This window comes from Silurus aristotelis (assembly GCF_946808225.1).
Source record: "Silurus aristotelis genome assembly, chromosome: 10".
Lineage (NCBI taxonomy): Eukaryota > Metazoa > Chordata > Actinopteri > Siluriformes > Siluridae > Silurus > Silurus aristotelis.
In genome coordinates this window covers 16,286,955-16,310,789 of record NC_139583.1, presented here as the reverse complement: position 1 = coordinate 16,310,789, position 23,835 = coordinate 16,286,955, and the positions used below count along the sequence as shown (strand labels likewise).

The 23,835-nt window shown below is 38.4% G+C and overlaps 2 protein-coding genes and 1 long non-coding RNA gene across 5 annotated transcripts in view; 2 read left to right on the top strand and 1 right to left on the bottom strand.

Moving 5' to 3' along the window:
* Nucleotides 1-17,929, top strand: part of LOC310732693 (uncharacterized protein) — a gene marked incomplete at its 3' end in the record, with an annotated part of 144,252 nt that extends 126,323 nt beyond the window's left edge. The window contains exons 2-3 of the mRNA XM_083553307.1: nucleotides 14,793-15,997; nucleotides 17,826-17,929. Coding sequence (XP_083409433.1) covers nucleotides 14,793-15,997; nucleotides 17,826-17,929 — 1,309 coding nt within the window. The remainder of the gene's footprint in view (nucleotides 1-14,792; nucleotides 15,998-17,825) is intronic.
* Nucleotides 1-23,835, bottom strand: part of LOC310732344 (uncharacterized protein) — a 337,655-nt gene that overhangs the window by 252,143 nt on the left and 61,677 nt on the right. The window lies entirely within an intron of this gene.
* Nucleotides 6,657-9,228, top strand: LOC310732348. Of its 3 annotated transcripts, XR_014535445.1 has the most exons (6): nucleotides 6,657-6,788; nucleotides 6,999-7,148; nucleotides 7,785-7,878; nucleotides 8,032-8,143; nucleotides 8,515-8,738; nucleotides 8,853-9,228. It is a non-coding gene; the product is annotated as an uncharacterized lncRNA (long non-coding RNA). The 3 variants fall into 3 exon arrangements; XR_014535447.1 differs by lacking the exon at nucleotides 6,657-6,788 and having other exon boundaries at nucleotides 6,848-7,148; nucleotides 8,853-9,226; XR_014535446.1 differs by lacking the exons at nucleotides 6,657-6,788; nucleotides 6,999-7,148 and adding an exon at nucleotides 7,605-7,705.

The following is a 23,835-nucleotide window of genomic DNA, read 5'->3' as shown; positions in this document are numbered from 1 at the left end:
TTAAGACCCACTTTTTACCTTTTGTGAGAGTGATTGTACTAAATGAAATTATAAGGCCTGCAACTTCTTCCTCTGGATACTAGGAACATTAACAGTCTGAAATACTATGATTAAGGGAATTTACTTCTCTTGTCTGTGTGACCATTCAAAATCTCTTTGAAAACTGAGTTGGCTCAGAGGTAGGAAATACCGCATTTTCACTCTTTGTGTGCATTGCGTGTGTGTGCATGTGTGTGTGTGTGTGCTGTCATTTGGAAAGGTAAGACATATGTTGAACATCCCAGTTGCTAATGTCTGTAAAACACCATTTGTTAATAGAAGGAAATATGGCTCATTGGCAGAGTGATCAATAACAAGTGCATGTTCCTTTTGACTTTAGTCAAAAATTCTCTCATAGTTTAAATTGCTATGTGTTGCACATTTTAACATTAAAATGTATTTATTTCTTTTGGCATGTGTTTTTTTTTATATGCAAGGAGACACAAGATTGACTTTAAGCAACTAGCTGTCATAGTGATACAAGGTAAAGTCAACTAAAGAAAAATAACAAAGTAAATTGTAGATGGAAAATACATCTATAAAATACTATATTACTAGTTCAAACATTATCCAAAAATAGTTCTGTCTCACATTCATTTGTTTACTAACATGTACAAAGTACATACATGCATACATGCACTGCAGCTAACCTTTCAGAGTTGCCAGATCACTGCATTGCATTATTTGACAATTTTGTATTAATAAGCAATACACTCCATATAGCTTAACATGTTTGTTATTATTAATTACTGACCTCACTAACATGCTTGCCCTCCTAGTTAGTTAGATGCTCTCATGGGTGACCACCCACTCTTAACATTGGAGCACTAAATGTATTATATTCTCCCAATTCCATCTCTGCACACTCACTCTCACCTAGGGAGACTGAACCAAATGCATAATTTAAGCTTTTCCTTAATCTGAAATGGCATTCCCATTCAGTAGGCAGCAGACTGCACTTTATGATGTCAGCTTTCTTCCACAAAGGTCAATAGAAGTTTCGCTTGCCCTCTCACTCTCTTTCTCTCTGAAACTGCAAGGTTTGATGTAATGCACTTCATGGACTGAGATCATGACACTTAGTGGTATCATAACCATTTAGTTTCTTTTAATTCTCTAGGTGCAAGTCTATCTATATTAATGCTAGTCCAGCTCTGTGCAGTATTATAATCCTGTATATGGTTATTCTTCTGCAAATAGTAATATATTTTATAACAAAAAAATTAAATCAGTTTTTATTTGCTAGTTCCTTAAGGCAAAAAAAAAAAAAAAAAAAAAAAAAAAAAAGGTATATATATATACCGTAATTTCCGGACTATAAAGCGCACCCATATATAAGCTGCACCCACTGAATTTTACAAATGTTTTTATTTTGAACATAAATAAGCCGCACCTGTCTATAAACCGCAGATATTCTAAGCCTACACTAATGAACTTTACACAGGCTTTAACGAAAGACACGTTGTGAAATATGTTGCGTTTCCTTTAGGAGCATAGCGGTATTTTGGGAATAGCCTGGCACTGCTTTTTTTCCGCTATTACTGCGTGTGTTCAAGACGAGGATTATGTCCTTATTATTTTCTGATGCTCATTTCTAAGTTTCTACTAACCCTTAACGCTGTTGCCAAGAAAAATAAAAAAGCACAAGTTTTGGAAACCTGTCTGTGCTTATATGATTTCTGTTGCAACTGGTGAACTCCCTTCACCCAGACTCAACGCGCTACAACGGCTTGTATCTAAACAGTAGAAAACCAAGTAAGTCATTGTTCACTGTCTTCCTCCTTTCTTTCACAACTATTTCTCTCGGGAGTTTATCTTTTGGCATCGTCGTGCGTTTAAAAAAAACTTTTTTTCTCCCGATGCCGTGCAGCTCAGAACACAGGTGAGGTTTTCGTTTCCGTTCGGAAATTTCATTGGTCTAATGTTATGAGGTTCAGTTTTTTGGCTTGAAGTTTGTGAAACCGGGAAAAACCCAAGAAAAAAATCATAAATAAGCCGCTTCGTTGTTTAAGCCGCGGGGTTCAAAACGTGTGTAAAAAGTAGCGGCTTATAGTCCGAAAAATAAGGTGTGTGTATATATATATATATATATATATATATATATATATATATATATATATATATATATATATATATATATATATATATATATACAGTGTTGTGCTCATTACTAAAAAAATTTTATCTAGTTAAAGTTACTCGTTACTTCATTCAAACTTACTTACTTTACAAACGTTACTTTGTTGATTACTTACACCAAAAAGTAATGCGTTACTGTTAAAAGTAACTTTTTAGTTACTTTTTTAAAGAACGTCCTTTAAATGTTCCCATTCATGCCCTTTTATGCGTTATGGTTTATACAAACACAACTGACTTAAACACAAAGTAATTTTTAAACACTATTTTATTAAAGTCAGACCAGCACAAACTGAATATATCACAAGGATTTCTGAAATAAATAACAAAACAAGCTGAATAATATATTCACAATCAAAAACTAAAGTGGCTTCTGCTGTTGTGTTGAGCTCTTAAAAATGTTTCTTTCACAGCTTAAGTATGAAAACTATCAACATTGTAGAACAGAACACCGGGTTAGCTTCTAGCTACTAACTCCTCAGGCATGGAGGTCCTGGAGGAGCTTTAACAGATTGGAGTTGTTGTTTATTGCAGTGGATACGAGCTTCGAACCAGAAAGACACAGCTTACATTTGACTTAAAAGTTTTTGTCTTTATACTCAACTAAAGTGAAATAATGAGCATATTTCCACTTTGAGAAACTCGTCTTGCTCTCGCCTCGACTCGCCATTACTGCCGCACAGACCTGAATAAACGGAGACACGCACACAGTGCGTCTTCTTCGTGTTTACAGTGGTTTATCCACCAATCCTACAATGCAATGCTGCTGTAAGCAAGTTAGGCTGTAGTCTACACTTCAGCCGAAATTAATTAATTTATAAAAGTAACGGGTAACGCACCATACGGTAACGGAAACGAAGTTACTTTATTTCCAAAGTAACGCGTTACAGTATTAGTTACTGTAAAAAGTAACACGTTACTACCCAACACTGTATATATATATATATATATATATATATATATATATATATATATATATATATATATATATATATATATATATATATATATATATATATATATATGTGTGTGTTCTTTATCCTACTTAACTTATTCTATTAACAGACAACTTAGATTTTATTTTAAGCACTAGTAAGCAAAATATAAAGCAAAGAACATAAAATCATACATTGTACAAAAGTCTATAAGATATGCTTAATAATCCTAATTCTAAACATACCTTGTCGCAAAAAAAAAAAAAATTGCCTAAATCTGGCATTGTTCAACACAAATCCGTGCACTCAAAATCCCAATGCAGTGCTTGTCTCAGATATCAAACCAATTAATGTTGAAAAATCTAGATAAGGTGAAAGCAAAATGTATACTAAACCAATAAATTCAAATATGTTAAGATCACAGCAGAACTCCATCAATTAAAGAATAACAAAGACATTGCATCATAATATGCCTGTGATAAATAATTCCTGAGCAAAGGCCAAAATTAAGACTGCATAACAAGGTCTGGTGCTCCAGGGCATGACAATCATTTTCTTTATGTATTTATTATTCTACTCTACCTTTAGTTATTACTTGTTACACTGTCCCAACAGAGGCCAGAAATTTATTGATGCTCTATAAATAGTGAAATGCAGGGAGGAGAAAGTGGGTGGTTTAGGGGTTGTGAAGCACTATGGTTTTCTGAGGATGTTACAATTGCCTCCTAGATTATGCCACTTGACAGGTTTGTCATCACTGTGCATGGACAGGCGCCTCTGAGAGCTTAGAAATCATTAGCTTCATTGCTTCTAATGTGTGTGCTCTCCACTGCAGCCAGGCAAGCCATATATTGTGCAAATTGTGGACAGGAGCTGAGTGCCTGGGATTACTTGGTGGAAATGGTTGGTTTACTCTGAGATAACAGTGATTGTTCTGACATCAATTTTAAATTTGTGTCTGTTCAGCCCTATTTCTTTGCCACTAAACACTAAACATTAATATTTCATGTGCAGTGCTATTTTTTTTTTGGTTTAACGGTTTACAGCAGTAAATATAAAGCTTTGTCAAAAATCTGTCTTCATTACTTAGTGTTTTAACATTAGTTTTTAAATAACAATTTGTCACAAAGATAATATCATATTGCACAGCTTTTGCCATCAAATATTGACCCACAATAACATTCAGGCAAAACAAAGTAAAGTTACTGTTACACATTCTGATGACCATAGATAAAGCCATTAGAAGCCAGACAAAGACGAAGCCTCCTCTGTCAAATTTTTTTGCCAGGGAATAGTAATTTAGGTATTTTGATAGAGAATCACCAGTGATTTTTTCCATTAAGTACATCTCCACATGTAATTCCAAATTCAATATCTTCGAAAGTATCTTCTTCTTCTTTCGGCTTCTCCCATCTCACCACAGCAGATCATCTGTCTCCATACCTTGTCTCCATACATTGTCTTCCCTCACCACATCCATAAACCGCCTCCTTGGCCTATCTCTTTTCCTCCTTCCTGGTAGCTCCATCCCCAGCATTTTCCTACCGATATACCCCATGTCCCTTCTCAGCACATGTCCAAACCATCTCAATCTCGCCTCCCTCACCTTGTCTCCAAAACATCCTACATGCACTGTCCCTCTAAAAAAGTCATTTCTAATCCTGTCCATCCTCGTCACTCCCAACGAAAACCTTAATATCTTCAACTCTGCTACCTCCAGCTCCACCTCCTGTCTTTTACTTAATGCCACTGTCTCTAAACCATACAACATCGCAGGTCTCACCACAGTCCTATAAACTTTCCCTTTTACTCTTCCAGACACTCTTCTATCACAAATCACTCCTGCTATCACTTCTCTAACACACTCTCCATTACTTTGCACTGTTGACGCCAGGTACCTGAACTCCTCCACCTTCTCCACCTCTTTTCCCTGCAACCGCACCACTCCACTGCCCTCCCTCTCATTCACTCTGTTTTACTCCTACTAACTTTTATTCCCCTTCTCTCCAGCATGTACCTACACCTCTCCAGGCTCTTCTCAACCTGCTCCCTACTCTCACAACAAATAACAATATCATCCACAAAAATCATAGTCCATGGAGACTCCTGTCTGACCTTGTCCGTCAACCTGTCCATCACCACTGCAAACAGGAAAGGGCTCAGAACCGGTCCTCGATGCAGTCCAACCTCCACCTTGAACCAGTCAGTCATTCCTACTGCACACTTCACTGCTGTCACACTGTCCTGCATCACCCTCACATACTTCTTCTACACACATGACTTCCTCATACAATACCACAACTCATTTCTCTGCACCCTGTTGTATGCTTTCTCTAAATCCACAAACACACAATGCAACACCTTCTGACCTTCTCTATACTTCTCCTTCAACATTCTCAAAGCAAGTAATGCATCTGTGGTGCTCTTCTTTGGCATGAAACCAAACTGTTGCTCACAGATGGTCACCTTCTCTCAGCCTGGCTTCCACTACACAGAAAAAATGGCAGAGTAATCTTTCCAGAGACAATATTCTTTTCCTCAAAAATAGTTGTTTTTGCTCTATTTTGAGTGTACAGAGTAAAATATGTCAGTAGAGTGAGATAAAAATTACAGAGTAACAACTGTGACTCCTCCCCATTGTCTCCTTACAAAGTTTAATTAATTTGCGGTACTCTACATAGTCATTCAGCAGTGCAGCTTGTGGAATCAGAAGAGAATGCGCATTTCTACTAGATGTAAGTAACTACATTTTTAAGTCTAATTATTTATTTTAGTTTTGAGCCTCTGTTTTGAGCTCATATCAATATCCAGATCGATTTTAATTTTAGAAACTTGCTTAATTTAGAAGCAAATAGTTAATATATAGGTTACAAATGTAACGAACGTTAAATGACACCACTGAAATGGTGCCAACTGGTTATTAAATGTTTGAAAGCTAAATTATTGTGGGGAGGATCGAGTTGTGCACCACATGTACTTGACTCGGTTAAGAGTTGACAGCCTTGACTGGATTGCTGGAGGCCATTTTGATGTGCATTAGCCCTATTCAGACTCGAATTTCTAACGGTAATGTAAGGTATTATCAATATTTACAGGGGCTATTTTTTTTTTTTTTTGGCGTCTGAATCCAGAATGTTGTACCCTTTCATTTACAAGCTCGTTGTTGGTCTTTTAATCATTGATTAAAGAATATTTTTTGTGAGTGTTAGGGCGCTCACACTGAATTTGCAAACTCCTCAGCACATGTGCAATTGCGCCATTATTGTGGCACACCGTGCAATGACCTTGCGCTTTTTTATATAGACACTTTTATTCGTACAAAACCCACTCCTAAATCGTGAATAAATCGCCATCTGAATGCATGAGTTTTATCACTGAGGTGCCATTTGGATTATATTTTCAAACATCCATGAGAAAAATGGTCTGAATAGTGCTAGCATGCTAGAACCATGCATAAACTGTCGAACAGTTATTACAAATTAAAAATACACCGGTGTAGAAAAAAATAATTCATGTTGAATGTCATCTTCATCTGACAGTGAGTAATATTGCCTTGTGTTCCTCTTTTTGTTTCCTTTAGTATGCAAACCAACAACGTTGTTAGAGTAAAGTTCAAAGATAGTAAAAAATATATTTTTTCTTCAAAACCTTTTACGTTTTAAACTTTTTTGGAATGTGGTAAAACTTTTTTGGAAAGTTTTCAACTTTTTTTACGAGCTTGTAAGAAGAAACTTTAACATTGTTAATATCATTAATACGTTTCCTTTTAAACATTTTAATAGTATTAAACTAACTTTATGGTTGTAGCTTATGGGGTATAAAAATGACACTAACTTCCTTTGAAATTGCTGGTTTTTGTTAATTTGGCAATGGTTTGTCATCCTTCAGTTGGCAAGAAATTTGATCTTCCTACAATGGATGTGAAAGTCTTTGATGACTTGAAGACTAAGGTTGATGAGGAAGCATTTGAATACCTGCTGACAAGACCAGACCTTGGTGTCCTAGAAATTTTGATCCCAGGCAAAGAATGTTTTGATGGTAAAATGTTTTACATGCTTATACATTTTTGTGTTTATTTTCAGCAATACTCACCAATTTATTTTTGCATAGACTAATGTGTCTATTGTACTAATTCTCGATAGCTGAACAACTTGATTTAAAAATAGTATGAACAGTTAATCAGACTATAGGTATGGTTTATATTGAAGATTCTTTAAGCTCAAGCTTAGTAGGAGATACCGAAGGCACATCAGAGTCTGACGACACTGCAATTTTGATTAGAATTCCTCCTGAAAAAAAATCAAGCAGTGGAACATCTTGCTCAAGTAAGGATCACCAATCTTGTCTCTGAATTACATCTATATGGAACTACTTAAAAATTAAAGATATTTGGAACTATATACAGTTGCCAGTTGTTATTTTCTCATCTTTGCTTAATATTATATCATCCCCTCTTTCAAATAATCGAAGATGTCCTAGACCAGCCCTGGAGGAGAAAAGATTGCAAGTGAATACGCTCTCACTAAAAGTCTGTCAGATAGCCGAAGACGTGACATAGTGAAAATCTTGGTAGCACATTTGACAAATAAACATGGGTAGGTTGTTTATACAGTACCTTGTAAATTTACGTTTCTGATGTTATGGGTTGTAATTGGTTTATGTTTGTGTGTGTAGAACAAGGCCTTCCCGACACTTGAAGGAACAATATGCAAAGGGAATCATCTCCCTCTTCCCAAATTTGGCTGACCCCAGGAGCAAACTTGGCTATGTTAGGAGCTGTTGCCTTTCAATCTATTTGATTTTCAGAAGGAGGATTTACTGCATCTTGCAAAATAAATATTTTTTACAGTATAATTAAAGTGCTATTTATTTTCTTAGTCTAGTAATGTATAACCTTTAGGTCTGTTTGTTTTGGTCATAGGAGCATTATTACAATGCAGAAGATGGAAGTGGATTTTTGGCATGGAGAATTAAAACTCTGCAAAAAGAAGCATCGGAGGGTCGGAAGAAACGCCCATGGCAACCACAAACAGGTGTTTAATCGGTGCTTGGCTGCAAGGCTTGACTAACATTTTATTTATTTATTTTTTAAATGAATATGCAACTTTTGCATTATTGAATTATTTTACTTATCTTAACATTTGTGTATTTTCTTTGAAGTATTCTTTTGTTCTATAGTGAGAATGAGGTCACATGTTATAGTATCTCTACAAAATATAATTGCTTTTCTTTTTGAATGTGAACATGTTTTTCATAATCTCTAACGGTTGGCAAATTTAAATGTCATTCTGGGATATATATTAATGTTATTTTCTGTCATTTATCTTCTTTGGTGTTAACATGTTGTGCTCTAAAAATAAGAAGAATTACAAATGTGGTTTCATATTGTCTTAAACAATTTCAGGAGGGCCAACTGCTGAAAGGTATCCCTGCAAAGGGGATTGTTTGTTAAATGATAAACTTCAGTGTCAGGAAGCAATTGCCCTGATGAAGCATACAGCTGATGAGGCAGTGGTAAAGGAAAAGATGAGGTTAACGCTGGCCTATCGCCAGAAGCTGCTTCACAACCCTAAAGAGTGAACTGATATTCTATCAATTTTCCTACGATTCCAGGATATACCAGGCTTGGTATGTAAGAATTATAAAGATAAAATCAATTTCTATTGTTCAGCCGTAACACACACTTGTTCGGTAAACAAACTTAGTTCCTACTGTGGTACTGACTTTTATTATCTTTGGCAGATTGATCAAGATTTTAGACTTCTATTTGGTGATTCAACCTCTGCAAAGTTGTTGGAGAAGTGGTGCACCAGCATAAAACCAAAGGTTATTGCCCAGAGCCGTGGCCTCACACAGACTTGTGAGCTCCAAGACCTCATCCAAAATGCTGAAGCCAATGAAGTTGAAGAAGGTAACTATATTGTGCTATAGCTTAAGTTAACTAAGATGCGATTAAGCATTCATGGCAAAAGTTTCAGATGTGGTCACAACTTTACCCATTAGACATGCATGTTTCATATCGACTTGTAATGGGTAAACTGTATGAAAATCACTTGTTGCTATAACATTTCTACCCTGATCTACCCTTTTATGCACAAGGGCCACATACAGGAGTTGCAGACTTACAATCTGAAATTACAATCTGTTTTCATTTGGAGCTCAGAATAACAAAAGCATGGTTTATGTCTTGTAGATACAGTTTAACTGTATGACATAGTACAACTGTAGTCAAGACTGTTCATAATATTAGTCAATACTGTAATACTAGTTAATGTAATTATACAGGCTCATCTTCCAAGTAATGTTACTGTTCCTTTACTGTGTGACCTTGAACTTGCTTATTTCTCAGACAGGTACTTAAAGATCATCTGTCCTCCAAATTCTTTCATTCTTTTCTACTTCACAGTAACATTCTATTGTAATCTCTTGGAAGTATGTACAGAAACTTTAGTGGAAGACATCAATGCATCTTTATTCATACTGCATATTGACATAACAGTTAGGCCACGTTGGCTCTAATATGTTTAAATTTTTTCACAGACTGGTACCAGTATCCAAGGGCACCTGGATGGAATTGGAGGAAGTCTCCAGCCGTATCTACTTGCTGTCAGACCAAAAAAAAGTAGGATCCAGAGCTGGTTTATTGTAACTGACCAACATGCTCTACCATGCAAGGCCTCTAATTCACTGGCCTCTGTTGATGAGCTTTTCAAAGCTCACTTTGTCTTTGGCATCTCATACTGTCAGCAATTGACCAATGTGTATAGCTTTCTGCAAACCACTGTTTATGATCTAGATGTTGAAGTCACCAAGGTGAATCCCAGAGTGGCTGAGTTGAGAGCTAGAATGCTTCAGTAACCAGATGATTTGTTTAATTTGTAAAAGGGGGCATGCCAATGCCAATTGCCTTATAAGGCACTATAAGTTAGCCAATGGCCTTTGTTCAGGGAAAAGACTTAAGTTAAATGTGCTCAAATAGGTTGTTCACATGTTTACCATAGTTTTTCTGAATTACGAAAGCATCTCAGCAAATGTTGTGCAATTGACAGTTCATGCCTCGATTTTGGTAAAAGCTCATCCACTGCCAACTCCATTTTATTAGGGAATGTAGGTGATTTACCAAACACAAATTCAAACTGTCTGTACCCCTAAAAACAAATATAGTAGACAGTTGTGCAACAGTGGTAGCTGAACTTAAAGTTGCTGGTGTCACAGAGACAACTATTAACTATGTTGTTAGTGCTTTAGAAGAAGTGATTGGAGAGATTCATAGTGAAACTCGAGTAAATAAGTATTTAAACACCTAAGAAAGTCAATGTTAATATTTGGTACAGTAGCCTTTGTTTGCAATTACAGAGGTCAAACGTTTCCTGTAGTTTTTCACCAGGTTTGCACACACTGCAGGAGGGATTTTGGCCCACTCCTCCACACAGATCTTCTCTAGATCAGTCAGGTTTCTTGCCTGTCGCTGAGAAACATGGAGTTTGAGCTCCCTCCAAAGATTCTCTATTGGGTTTAGGTCTGGAGACTGGCTAGGCCACACCAGAACCTTGATATGCTTCTTACAGAGCCACTCCTTGGTTATCCTGGCTGTGTGCTTCGGGTCATTGTCATGTTGGAAGACCCAGCCTCGACCCATCTTCAATGCTGTAACTGAGGGAAGGAGGTTGTTCCCCAAAATCTCGCAATACATTGCCCCGGTCATCCTTTCCTTAATACAGTGCAGTCGCCCTGTCCCATGTGCAGAAAAACACCCCCAAAGTATGATGCTACCACCCCCATGCTTCACAGTAGGGATGGTGTTCTTGGGATGGTACTCATCATTCTTCTTCCTCCAAACACGTTTAGTGGAATTATGACCCAAAAGTTATTTTTTGGTCTCATCTGACTCCTCTGGATTATCCAAATAGTCATTGGCAAACTTAAGACGTGCCTGGACATGTGCTGGTTTAAGCAGGGGAACCTTCCGTGCCATGCATGATTTCAAACCATGACGTCTTAGTGTATTACCAACAGTAACCTTGGAAATGGTGGTCCTCCCGTGTAGTTCTGGGCTGATTTCTCACCTTCCTTAGGATCATTGAGACCCCACGAGGTGAGATCTTGCATGGAGCCCCAGTCTGAGGGAGATTGATAGTCATGTTTAGCTTCTTCCATTTTTGAATGATTGCTCCAACAGTGGACCTTTTTTAACCAAGCTGCTTGGCAATTTCCCCATAGCCCTTTCCAGCCTTGTGGAGGTGTACAATTTTGTCTATAGTGTCTTTGGACAGCTCTTTGGTCTTGGCCATGTTAGTAGTTGGATTCTTACTGATTGTATGGGGGGGACAGGTGTCTTTATGCAGCTAACGACCTCAAACAGGTGCATCTAATTAAGGATAATAAATGTAGTGGAGGTGGACATTTTAAAGGCAGACTAACAGGTCTTTGAGGGTCAGAATTCTAGCTGATAGAGAGGTGTTCAAATACTTATTTCCAGCTGTATCATACAAATAAATTGTTTAAAAATTATATATTGTGATTTCTGGATTTTTTTTTTAGATTATGTCTCTCACAGTGGACATGCACCTACGATGACAATTTCAGACCCCTCCATGATTTCTAAGTGGGAGAACTTGCAAAATAGCAGGGTGTTCAAATACTTATTTTCCTCACTGTATATATACACCAATTCTAGAGACATTACAGTCCATTTATAAGCATCCTAAAATTAAAGATATGATGGCGAGAGACTCACAACAAAAAACAGATTTTCTTTATGACATACACGATGGAGAGTTCTTTAAGAATCATGAACTCTTCTCAAAACAAAGGCATGCAGTTTACATCCAACTTTTTTTTTTTTTATGAATTTGAATGTGTAAACCCCCTTGGATCAAAACGAGGAATACATAAGTTAGGAGCTATCTATTTTACCCTTAGAAATATTTCTCCTAAATACAACTCCAGTTTACTAAATATGCATTTAGTCACTTTATTTCATGCACAAGATATCAAAATATAAGGGTGTGATAAAATACTAGAGTTGCTTGTTCATTGTCTCAACACTGGAAACCAATGGAATTCCGATTCCTTTATTTGATCATACAGTTTATGGAACCATTGTCCAAGTTACTGGTGACAACCTTGGTGTCCTTTCCTTATTTGGTTTTGTGGAATCGTTTAGTGCTAGGTACTGTTGCCGCTTTTGCCTACTAAAGAAAGAGGACTTTCAGACAGTGTTCAGTCAAGATAGTCCAAGGATGCTAATGCGAACTAAAGAACTTCATGCAGAACACTGCCAGGGAATGCAGAGCAATCCCAGTCTTCCTTATGTAATGGGAGTAAAAGAGTCTTGCCTTTTAAATTCTTTGCAATATTTCACACCACTGCAAATTTTTCAGTTGATATTGTGCAAGATATATTAGAGGGCATTGCACAATATGAGATGAAATTACTCATTCAGCACCTGATTGGCAATTACACCACATCAGCAGAAGTGCACAGAAGAATTCAGAGTTTTAACTATGGCTTTATGAAACAAAACAACAAACCTCCTGGTGTAGAATTAAGAGAGGGTTCCAATGACTTGGGCTTAAATACCACTCAGAGCTGGTGTTTACTGCGTTATCTGCCCAATATTTTTTAGATATTGTGTGTCCTAATGATCAGCACTGGTATTTGTACATTTTATTGCTTCAGATAGTCAGTATAGTGTTTTCTTCAGTTATATCCACTGGTATTACCATTTATTTGAAACACCTGATTGCAGAGCACCACAGTTTGTTTAAGCATTTGTTCCCTGATAAGAAATTGTTGCCAAAGCATCATTTTAAGGTGCATTACCCTAGTTGTATGCAGAAAATTGGACCACTGCTACATTGTTGGTGCATGCGTTACGAAGCAAAGCATAACGTTTTTAAAAAGCAGCTGAAAAGCTTTAAAAACATAACAAAAACATTAGCAAAGAAACACCAGTGCCAAATGGCTTACATTTGGCAAACATATGATCCAAATGACTTGAAATTAGGTCCTGGGAAATTGGTCCCCTTGAATGAAATGGAGGTTGGCACTGAGATGGCTGAGAAACTTATTGTGCCCATGTGGACAAAGGTCCTAAATGTGAAATGGGTCAAGTACTGTGGAAATATATATCGGTCAGGGTTAGCAGTTTGTGTTTAGGTTCAAAATAACATACCTGTATTTCATGTAATCCAGAATATTTTTGTCAAAAATGAACATGTCCTTTTAATAACAACTGCACTGAAAACCTTTTGTTTAGCTGAACATATTTATGCTTACAAAGTTGCACATACCGTAGAAGCACCTTGTGTTTTGGATGTTAAGGATATCTTGCACCACAAACTGTTTGACATTCTGATGTCTTATGGTTGTGATTCTGATTTGTTTATTGTATCATATAGTTACATGTAATTCGTCCTGTTTGTCATATCAGAATCATTGTGTTTTTATTATTTTTATTTTTTCAAAATAAGCTTGAAAAATAAAATTTGTGAGACATGAGTATATAGTTTGTTCATTTTTCTTTTAAGACTGAAAAGCAGGTTTTTCATTTAGGTCCTTTTAATGGGTAAACATGAATGGTGTAATTTAGAAGAATAAATTTGAATAGAGTAAGTTCTTTAAAGGTCACTTAGAATTGAGGATAAACAACTCTGGAGGGGAAGAAAATTGTTGCAGAGTAAAGTAAAAGTACCTCTGAATAGAGTTAAAAAGTAGCAGAGTCAATTTCAAGTAGCTCAGAACTGTGTAAAATAGTACAATGGTTAATTTGAAAAAACACTAAATGGAGTCAAATATCACTTGAAAGAGTAAAATGGTGACCCAAAATGAAAGACCCAAAATGAAAGACCCAAAATGGTGCTAACTTTATTTTGTAGCCCGCCTTACACAACACATGGACATCGGAGCAACCGGTGTGCCTGTGTACAACCGCAAAACACTGAAAGAACTCAGAAACAACCCAAACAACACCATAAATGATGACCTGCGGCAGAAACTACGCGACCTCGGTGTGCTCCGAGAACCAGGCCTCCAGACCTCGGCATCGCCTGCGGAGGACGGACGGAGGAGGGGGAATCGGAAGCGCTGCGCGAGGAAGCAGAAACGCGGAAAGCGAGCGGGTGCTAATGCTAGGCTAAAAGCTAACCCTAGCCGGCCCGCTCTACCATCACTACTGCTGGCAAATGTCTGCTCCCTGGACAATAAACTAGACTACATCAGACTCCAACAAGCTACTCGGCGTGAGTACAGACACTGTTGCGTTTTTGTGTTTACGGAGACGTGGCTGAGCGACAGAGTTCCGGACGGCGCCATCCAGCTGGACGGGCTAGCCGCGTTTCGTGCCGACAGAAATGCAGCTCTGTGCGGTAAGACTCGCGGCGGCGGTCTGTGTGTTTACATCAACACGGAATGGTGTAAGAACTCTGTGCTTGTTTCCACCTACTGCTCATCGCTGCTGGAGTTTATTGTTGTGAGATGTAGACCTTTTTATTTACCCCGGGAATTCACCACCGCTATTGTGCTCGGAGTGTACATACCACCTAGCGCTAATGCTAAGACCATTAGCGGACTTCAAAACTCACACCCTGACGGATTGTTTATTGTCGCCGGAGATTTTAATCACGCAAATCTCAGGACTGTGCTTCCTAAATTCTATCAGAATGTGGACTTTGCAACCAGAGGAGAAAACACGCTGTATGTTGTTTACACAAACATCCGGGGCGCATACCGGGCAAAGCCCCGCCCCCACCTCGGGTACTCAGACCACATCTCTGTTATGCTGATCCCAGCATACAGACCACTCAGCAGGCATTCAAGACCAGCTCAAAAACAAGTGAGAACCTGGCCAGCAGGATCCATGTCTGCTCTCCAGGACTGTTTTGAATGCACTGACTGGGTCATGTTCAGGGAAGCTGCAACCAATGGCGATTTCATCAACTTGGAGGAATACACGTCAACAGTGACCAGCTACATCGGCAAGTGCATTGATGACGTGACTATTTCCAAGACCATCACTACACGCTCCAACCAGAAGCCGTGGATGACCGCCAAGGTGCGTGCGCTGCTAAAAACAAGAGACTCTGCCTTCAGAGCAGGGGACAGGGCGGCCTTGAAAACAGCAAGGGCCAAACTGTCCCGTGCCATCAGAGAAGCGAAGCGCGCACACGCCAAGAGAATCCATGGCCACCTCCAGGACAGCGGAGACACCCGGCGCATGTGGCAGGGCATCCAGGCGATCACGAATTACAAGACCACATCACCTGCTTGTGACCGTGACCCCTCCCTCCCAGATGCGCTGAATGACTTCTACGCCCGGTTCGAGGTGCAGAACAACGTGGTGGCGAGGAAGACCATCCCTCCTCCCAGTGACCAGGTGCTCTGTCTAACCACAGCTGAAGTGAGGAAAACTCTATGCAGAGTTAACCCACGGAAGTCTGCTGGACCTGACAACATTCCTGGCAGAGTGCTCAGGGAATGTGCAGAACAACTAGCAGATGTATTCACTGACATCTTTAACATCTCCCTGAGCAGCGCCACTGTTCCCACGTGCCTCAAGACGACGACCATCATTCCTGTGCCGAAGAAGTCTTCTGTCTCCTGCCTCAATGACTATCGTCCCGTTGCACTCACACCCATCATGATGAAGTGCTTCGAGAGGCTCGTCATGAGGCACATAAAGACCCAGCTCCCACCCGCACTGGACCCCATGCAGTTTGCGTATCGTCCAAACCGCTCCACGGACGATGCCATCTCCACAACCCTCCATCTGGCCCTCACCCATCTGGATAACAAAGACTCTTATGTAAGGATGCTGTTCATTGACTTTAGTTCAGCATTTAACACAATCATTCCTCAGCACCTGATTGAGAAGTTGAGCCTACTGGGCCTGAACACCTCCCTCTGCAACTGGATCCTGGACTTCCTGACTGAGAGACCTGAGGTCAGTCCGATCCGGACTGACTGAGAGACCTCAGTCAGTCCGGATCGGACTGACCTCAGTCAGTCCGATCCGGACTGACTGAGGTCAGTCCGGATCGGAAACAGCATCTCCAGCACCACCACACTGAGCACTGGAGCCCCTCAGGGCTGTGTGCTCAGTCCACTGCTGTTCACTCTGCTGACTCACGACTGTGCACCAACGCACAGCTCGAATCATATCATTAAGTTTGCTGATGACACGACTGTGGTGGGTCTAATCAGCAAGAACGACGAGTCAGCATACAGAGAGGAGGTGCAACGGTTAACAGCCTGGTGTGGAGCCAACAACCTGTCTCTGAACTTGGACAAAACCAAAGAGATGGTTGTTGACTTCAGGAGAGCACAGAGAGACCATTCTCCACTGATCATCGAGGGATCTTCAGTGGAGATCGTCAAGAGCACCAAATTCCTTGGTGTTCATCTGGCGGATAACCTCACTTGGTCACTTAACACCAGCTCCATCACCAAGAAAGCCCAGCAGCGTCTCTACTTCCTGAGAAGGCTGAGGAAAGCTCATCTCCCTCCCCCCCATCCTGACCATGTTCTACAGAGGGGCCATCGAGAGCATCTTGAGCAGCTGCATCACTGCCTGGTTTGGGAACTGCACCGTCTCGGATCGCAAGACCCTACAGAGGATAGTGAGGACAGCTGAGAAGATCATCGGAATCTCTCTCCCCTCTATCATGGATATTTACACCACACACTGCATCCGCAAAGCACACAGCATTGTGGATGACCACACACACCCGTCACACACACACTTCACCCTCCTACCATCAGGGAAACGGTTCCGAAGCATTCGGGCCGTCACAACAAGACTGTGCAACAGTTTTTTTCCGCAAGCCATCAGGCTCCTCAACAAACATCTGAACTGAACTCTCTCTCACACACACACACATACTCACACACACACACACTTACACACAACTGTGTGACTGATCTGTACAACCGGACTCAACACACATACACTTCGCATACCCAGGTTTCAACACTATTTACACCTTTCATTGTCGCAATAATGTTTACATGCCATTTGTTGTTTGTTGCTGATCTTCCGGGACTTGCTCTCTTTGCACAATATTCTCTCCAAATCCTTTGGTCACTGATCACTTTATTTTTGATTGCTGCTATTGCAAAATTGTTTACATTTCTCTGTTTACATTTTTCTGCTACTGTGCACCTTATTTTGTTATGACAGGTTTTACTGGTGGAGCTATTGTTGTTTTTATTTTTATATTTTGTGTATTTTGTATTGTCCTGCACTGTCCTGTGTTGTCTCGCACTGTCTTGTGATGTCTTTGCACTGTTTGCACCAGTTGCACACATGCACTTTTTGTGGCGAGGATCTTAGTTCCTGGCCCTGTGTTCTTCTGTTCTGTGACTGTTGTTTACTGTTGTTTTATGTTGTTTTATGTAGCACCTGGGTTCAGGAGAAACGTTGTCTCATTTCACTGTGTACTGCATCAGCTATACATGGTTGAATGACAATAAAAGCTTCTTGACTTGACTTGACTTGACTAAAATATTAACACTACATTGTGCATAATTGACTTTGGAAAAATGACTATCAAAAGAGTAACTTTTACTCTTTTTAGAGAGGGACCAAATGTTATATGGAATAGAGTAAAATTTTCTTCTAACTGAGTAAATTTTACTCTGGCAAAATTACTGTGTACTCTTTCCCATAACTTTATGGTGTGACTGATCAACTATATTCCCCTGTGGTTACTGCAGGTCTGCACATCTCCCTTATTCTCAAAGATCGATACCTGCACACTCCTTCTACATTCCTCAGGGATCCTATCATATTCCAAAATCTTGTTGAACAACCTTGTTAAAAACTCCACTGCCATAAATGGCCAACATAAACGTTATCTGCTATTGTCAGCCATAAACCTAAAATATATTACACTGTTAATAATTTTCGTGTTAAAAAATAGGAAAGAACTGGCAGCAAGGTTGCCAGCAGCTTACTGCAAAATTATCAGTGTCTTACTGTTGGTTAAAATTACAGCTGTCTACTGTTTATTAAAAAAACAGTAAAGAACTGGCAGCACGGTTGCCAGCAAGTTACTGTAAAGTTAACAGTGTCTTATTGTTGGTGAAATTTACAGTTGGCTTCTGTTTTTGCAAATACAGCATAACACTGTTTCTACAATAAAGTACATTTTTATAAATATAATTAGCAGTTTTTTCTAAACCTTGTAATAAAAAAAATGCTCCAGTTTAACTACAAAACATAATGTTACTACCTTGTATAAATGTACCCTTTAAAATAGTGACTTAAAAATGTAACAGAAGTAAAGCAGATTTAAACTCTTCTTTATTAAACTGTCTTAGTATAAAAGTACCATTGTTTTTATTTTATACAAATGTTCTGTAATTAGAATCTGTGTTATATATTATAAAGAAAATAACACAGATTCTAACTTACAGAACATTTGTATAAAATAAAAACAATGGTAAACCAAAAGCCCAAAGCTTATTACATGTATGACAATACATCTAAATGTAAAAAAAAAAAAAAAAAAAAAAAAAACTCTGGAAAGAAAGACAAAGTGAATGAGAAAACCCAAGTATATAAAGTATTTTTGAGTAATTATGCATGTGTGTGATGTGTGTGTTGTTAGTGTGTATATGCAATGTTTGTGTGTGTGTAATGTGTGTGGTCTGTGGTGTGTATTACTTGTATAAGTCCCATTTAAAATCGCCCTTTTCCAGATTTATTCAGATGAATCGCCTGAAAAACAAATGTGTGCATTTAGAATTAGAGTGGAGGGGAAAATGATTACTCATGGAGAACATATACAGTGGTGTGAAAGTGTTGGTGTCCTGAGTTCTTATTTTTTTGCATGTTTCTAACAAATCGAAAAAATACATGGCCCTGTGTAAAAAAGTGTTTGCCCCCCTGTTAAAAATTGTGGTTTATCAATTTCTCTAGCCACACCCAGGCCTGATTACTGCCACAGCTGTTCATATCTGTTGAAATCTCTTAAATAGGACCTACCTGACAAAGTGAAGTAGACCAAAAGGTCCTCAAAAGCTAGACATCATGCCAGGATCCAAAGACATTTTGAAACAAATGAGAAAGAAGGTAATTATAATCTATCAGTCTGGAAAAGGTTATAAAGCCGTTTCTAAAGCTTTGGGAATCCGGCGAACAACAGTGAGAGCCATTATTCACAAATTGCAAAACATGGAACAGTGGAGAACCTTTCCAGGTGTGGCCGGCGAACCAAAATTACCAAAAGAGCACAGCGATGACTCATCCAAGAGGTCGCCAAAGACCCATCAACAACATCCAAAAAGCTGCAGGCTTCACTTGCCTCAGTTTAGGGTCAGTGTTAATGGCTCCACTATAAGAAAGAGACTGGGCAAAAATGGTCTGCATTGCAGAGTTCCAAGATAAAAACCACTGCTGAGAAGAAAGAAAACATCTTGATGATCCCCAAGACTTTTGGGAAAATACTCTGTGGACTGATGAGACAAAAGTAAACTTTTTGGAAGGTGTGTGTTATGTATGGTGTAAAAAAACACAGCATTTTAGAAAAAGAACATCATACTAAAAGTAAAATATGGTGATGGTCTGGGGCTTTTCTGCTTCAGGAACTGGAAGAACTGCTGGGATAAATTAATTTAATTAAAAATTTATGAAAACCATGAATTCTGCTGTTTACCAAAAAATCCTAAAGGAGAATGTCCGGCCATCTGTTCGTGACCTCAAGCTGAAGCGAACTTGGGTTCTTGATCCGAAACACACCAGCAAGTCCACATCTGAAAGGCTGAATAAAAACAAAATTAAGACTTTGGAGTTGCCTAGTCAAAGTCCTGCCCTGACCATTGCAAATGCACAATTATCATTTCAATACCAATTAAGGATTCAAACTTTCAAGGTTTTCACCAAAACCTCACCAACAATGGATATTTAATGTCCTTCACATAGTCACCCATGGCTGTTTAAAATATATGTATTGTAAAACGTGATATACAAATAAAATGCGAACTGAATTAAAGGTATCCATCCAAGTATCTAACCTTTGAATAAATTTCAGTGTGCATTATTTCAATTATAGTATGTAAAAAAAACAGCAGCAAGCTCAGACAGAAAAGTCGTCAGGATACCCTCACAAATGTGCCCCTTAAGACTTTTTTTCATGGATACAATGGTCAAAACAAGGTGTCGTTTATTGATCTTTAACAGGATAAACACGAGAGTAAGAAACGGAAGTGCAGGAAACAATAGACTCAACTGAGACATGCGTCACAAGAAGTGTAGCGAGGCGCATCGCTAACTCTGCATGATCTAAGGTAAGTTTTTAGTCAGCGAGTGAAGGGGAAGAGGGACCTTTTAAAGGGGACGGGTAAATGGGAAAACAGGTATAGATGATTTAGTAGGAGGTAAAGGCTGAGCTAAAGAAGCGTTGGAGGGAGGTGTGACTGGTGGCTCTCTGACACTGATCATCCAGTGCTGAATATAGCTTTCTGGTGTCACATCTAAACATTTTAAAAGAAAACATATTTCAGCATTGACAAAATATGAATTTGACATTTATTAATTATGATTTATTCTGGGAGGGAACTGTGGTACTATCAGAGTCTTGAGAGCATGCAGTTAAGTGCAAATCACCAAAAGCTAATGTCAGGATTTTTACCACATGCTTCACATGCTCAATGTTTCCAGCTGCATCGTTCTTTTCATCTGTTCTCGTATTGCTGTCAATATTTTGAGACATTTGCGCTTCAGTCACACATACTGTGGCAACACTAGATTCAGTTAGATTTACAGTACCTCAGATGAATTTTGATTAGTTTCCTTGACAGGTCAAAGGTAAATGTAGATATTACTGTAAATGACATATCACACTGTTTAAAGGGCTATGCCACTCTTCGTCCCTCATTAATGTGCACTTTGAGATGGGAATAAAACTCACATTTGTCTCACATTTGTCAGTGTCTCACATTTGGCACTACACAAGTCAACATGGCATGTAAAGTCTACTGCAGGACACAAATGTGATCTAGGCGACACCACACTGTCCTTGTGATGTCTGTAACCATGTGATTTCAAAGATGCAACATTGAAGCAGCAAGTTAGGGATATTGCTATGAATCCTCATGTGCTTCACATAGCCCAATGTAGTGCTACAATAATGTCCACAAACCTGACATGAAAACATGCTGATAAGTCAAACACAGTCCCTGGGTATGAAAGATCTTTTAGCCAAAAATCAATCTCCATCAAAATAAAATGTCTATTCTGGGCATAGTAATGTAACCCATAGAGAAATTAGATCTACTAATATTGTAGTTTCACTCCCAACCATATGGGGCACTGTGGGACTGAGTCTATTAGAGCATATGGTTATCAGCATTTTCCCCCATTTGCTATTTTTTCTGCTCGTGAATGCCAGCAGAAATAAAACTTCTGAAATTCTAAAACCAACAAAAAGCAGAAAACCGAGGCCATACTGCCAAAGTAGAAACAATTGAAACTCCGGTAAGTGGAAGCACGTTTTGATAAGTATGATGCTACTTATCATGTGTGCTAAAATGTTTATTGGGGAATTACCTTGAAAATAAAAACCAGTTGGTCTATTTGCATAGTTATTTGTAAAGTTAAAATCCAAACGAACTATGTGTCTTTTAATTACAGAAGGTTGATCTACTTAGCTTTATGCTTCGTGGTGTTGCAATGCTAAGGGGTGGCTAAGGCAGTCGCTCATTAGCATCGGTGCGCTAGCATGAAAGTGGAACAGAATAGTTCAGGATAGCATGTAAAATGTCATGTCATTTACTTTGTAGTTGTTGTTTATACAATATGACCGAATACAACATGTTTATTATATCCAAGCTACATGGTCAGTGTATTTGCTTGTGTAAATCCCATATTGTTTGCTTATTGTTTATGATTATTAATTTCCATGGTAAACCTGTGTTAAACAGGGTAATTTTGAATGTATGATGGAATCTAAAGGAATTAATGTATAACTTTCTGATAACATAATACCGGAAATATTACTACAAGTAATTAATTTGTAAGAGTAAATAGTTGATGTAACTTGCCTAGTAGATCAAAGTGTATTCCTACATATTGGTTACATGCACTTTAAAAGTCTATGAGGTCTCATGTTAGAAAAGGAAAAGAGAACTGAATTGTTATTGTCTGTACCGTTTATGCAGATTGGTTTTTTTGAGTACTAGGAAGTCTGGATGAACCGAGATGGTAAACCTAGCCCAGCAAGACTAGTAGATGATCTTTAGCGTCCTGATTTACGCCGAGAGTGCTGGTTAAGGTATTGTTTACACAAAGTAGTGTTATAAGTGCACTTGAGGACAAGGAATTTAACGTTTACTTAAATACACATGTTCACGGAACTCTATCAACATTCCACATTCACTTATGGAACAAATTGAACATTTAAGGGGGAATTGACTTTATTTTATTATTTTAAAGAGCTCTTCCTTTTATTGTTTTATCATTTTGTGCCATTCATTTTGCACTGTTGTAAGGAGGCAATAAAATTGACAGCTGTTCAACTCAACTGGAGCTTCTCTTGTGAATTGGACTAACTTACCTCTCATCAACCCTAGGTAGATGTTAGCATCTTCTCTCAACTGCCATGGGATCAAGGCAGGCTTCACAAATTTCAGAAAAGAAGCGAAAAACACCAGTCATTTTAATGCGATAGAAAGACAATGTGATTTCAGTGCAATGGAGTTTGAAAAATTAACTTTGCAGAAGGATTATCACATACTGAATTAAACTCCAGTAAATGGGATTAATACAAACCGAATCAGAAATCCAGCTGCACACCACTGTGGTGCATTTGGTGAATTATCACTGAAAATAAGCAAATAGCAGATAGATTCACTTTCAATATCCACCATACATGCTGCCATAGCAAATGTAATAAATTTTGTCATGAAAAAAACAAAACAAAATGGGATCTCACCTATTAATGTTATGAAGACAGATAAAAGTCCCCGCGTGCTCACCACAGTTTAATAAAGTAGTGGATATTAATGTTTTATTTACTTTAAGAAATAAATACATTAAAATGCTGTTATATTGTGTCTACCTTTTACAAAAACAATAAAATAGTAATGTACTGCTTTTGAACATAACTCCATATATATATATATATATATATATATATATATATATATATATATATATATATATATATATATATATATATAACACACACACACAGTGGGTACAGAAAGTATTCAGACCCCCTTAAATTTTCACTATTTTGCAGCTATTTGCTAAAATCATTTAAGTTCATTTCTTTTCCTCATTAATGTACACATAGCATTGTTGACATTGTTGCAGATTTATTAAAATAAAAAAACTATCACATGGTCCTAAGTATTCAGACCCTTTGCTGTGACACTCATATTTAACTCCGGTGCTATCCATTTCTTCTGATTATCCTTGAGCTGGTTCTACACCTTAATTTGAGTCCAGCTGTGTTTGATTATACTGATTGGACTTGATTAGGAAAGCCACACACCTGTCTATATAAGACCTTCCAGATCACAATGCATGTCAGAGCAAATGAGAATCATGAGGTCAAAAGAACTGCCTGAAGAGCTCAGAGACAGAATTGTGGCAAGGCACAGATCTGGCCAAGGTTACAAAAAACATTCTGCTGCACTTACGGTTTCTAAGAGCACAGTAGCCTTCATAATCTTTAAATGGAAGACATTTGGGACGACCAGAACCCTTTCCAAACTGAGC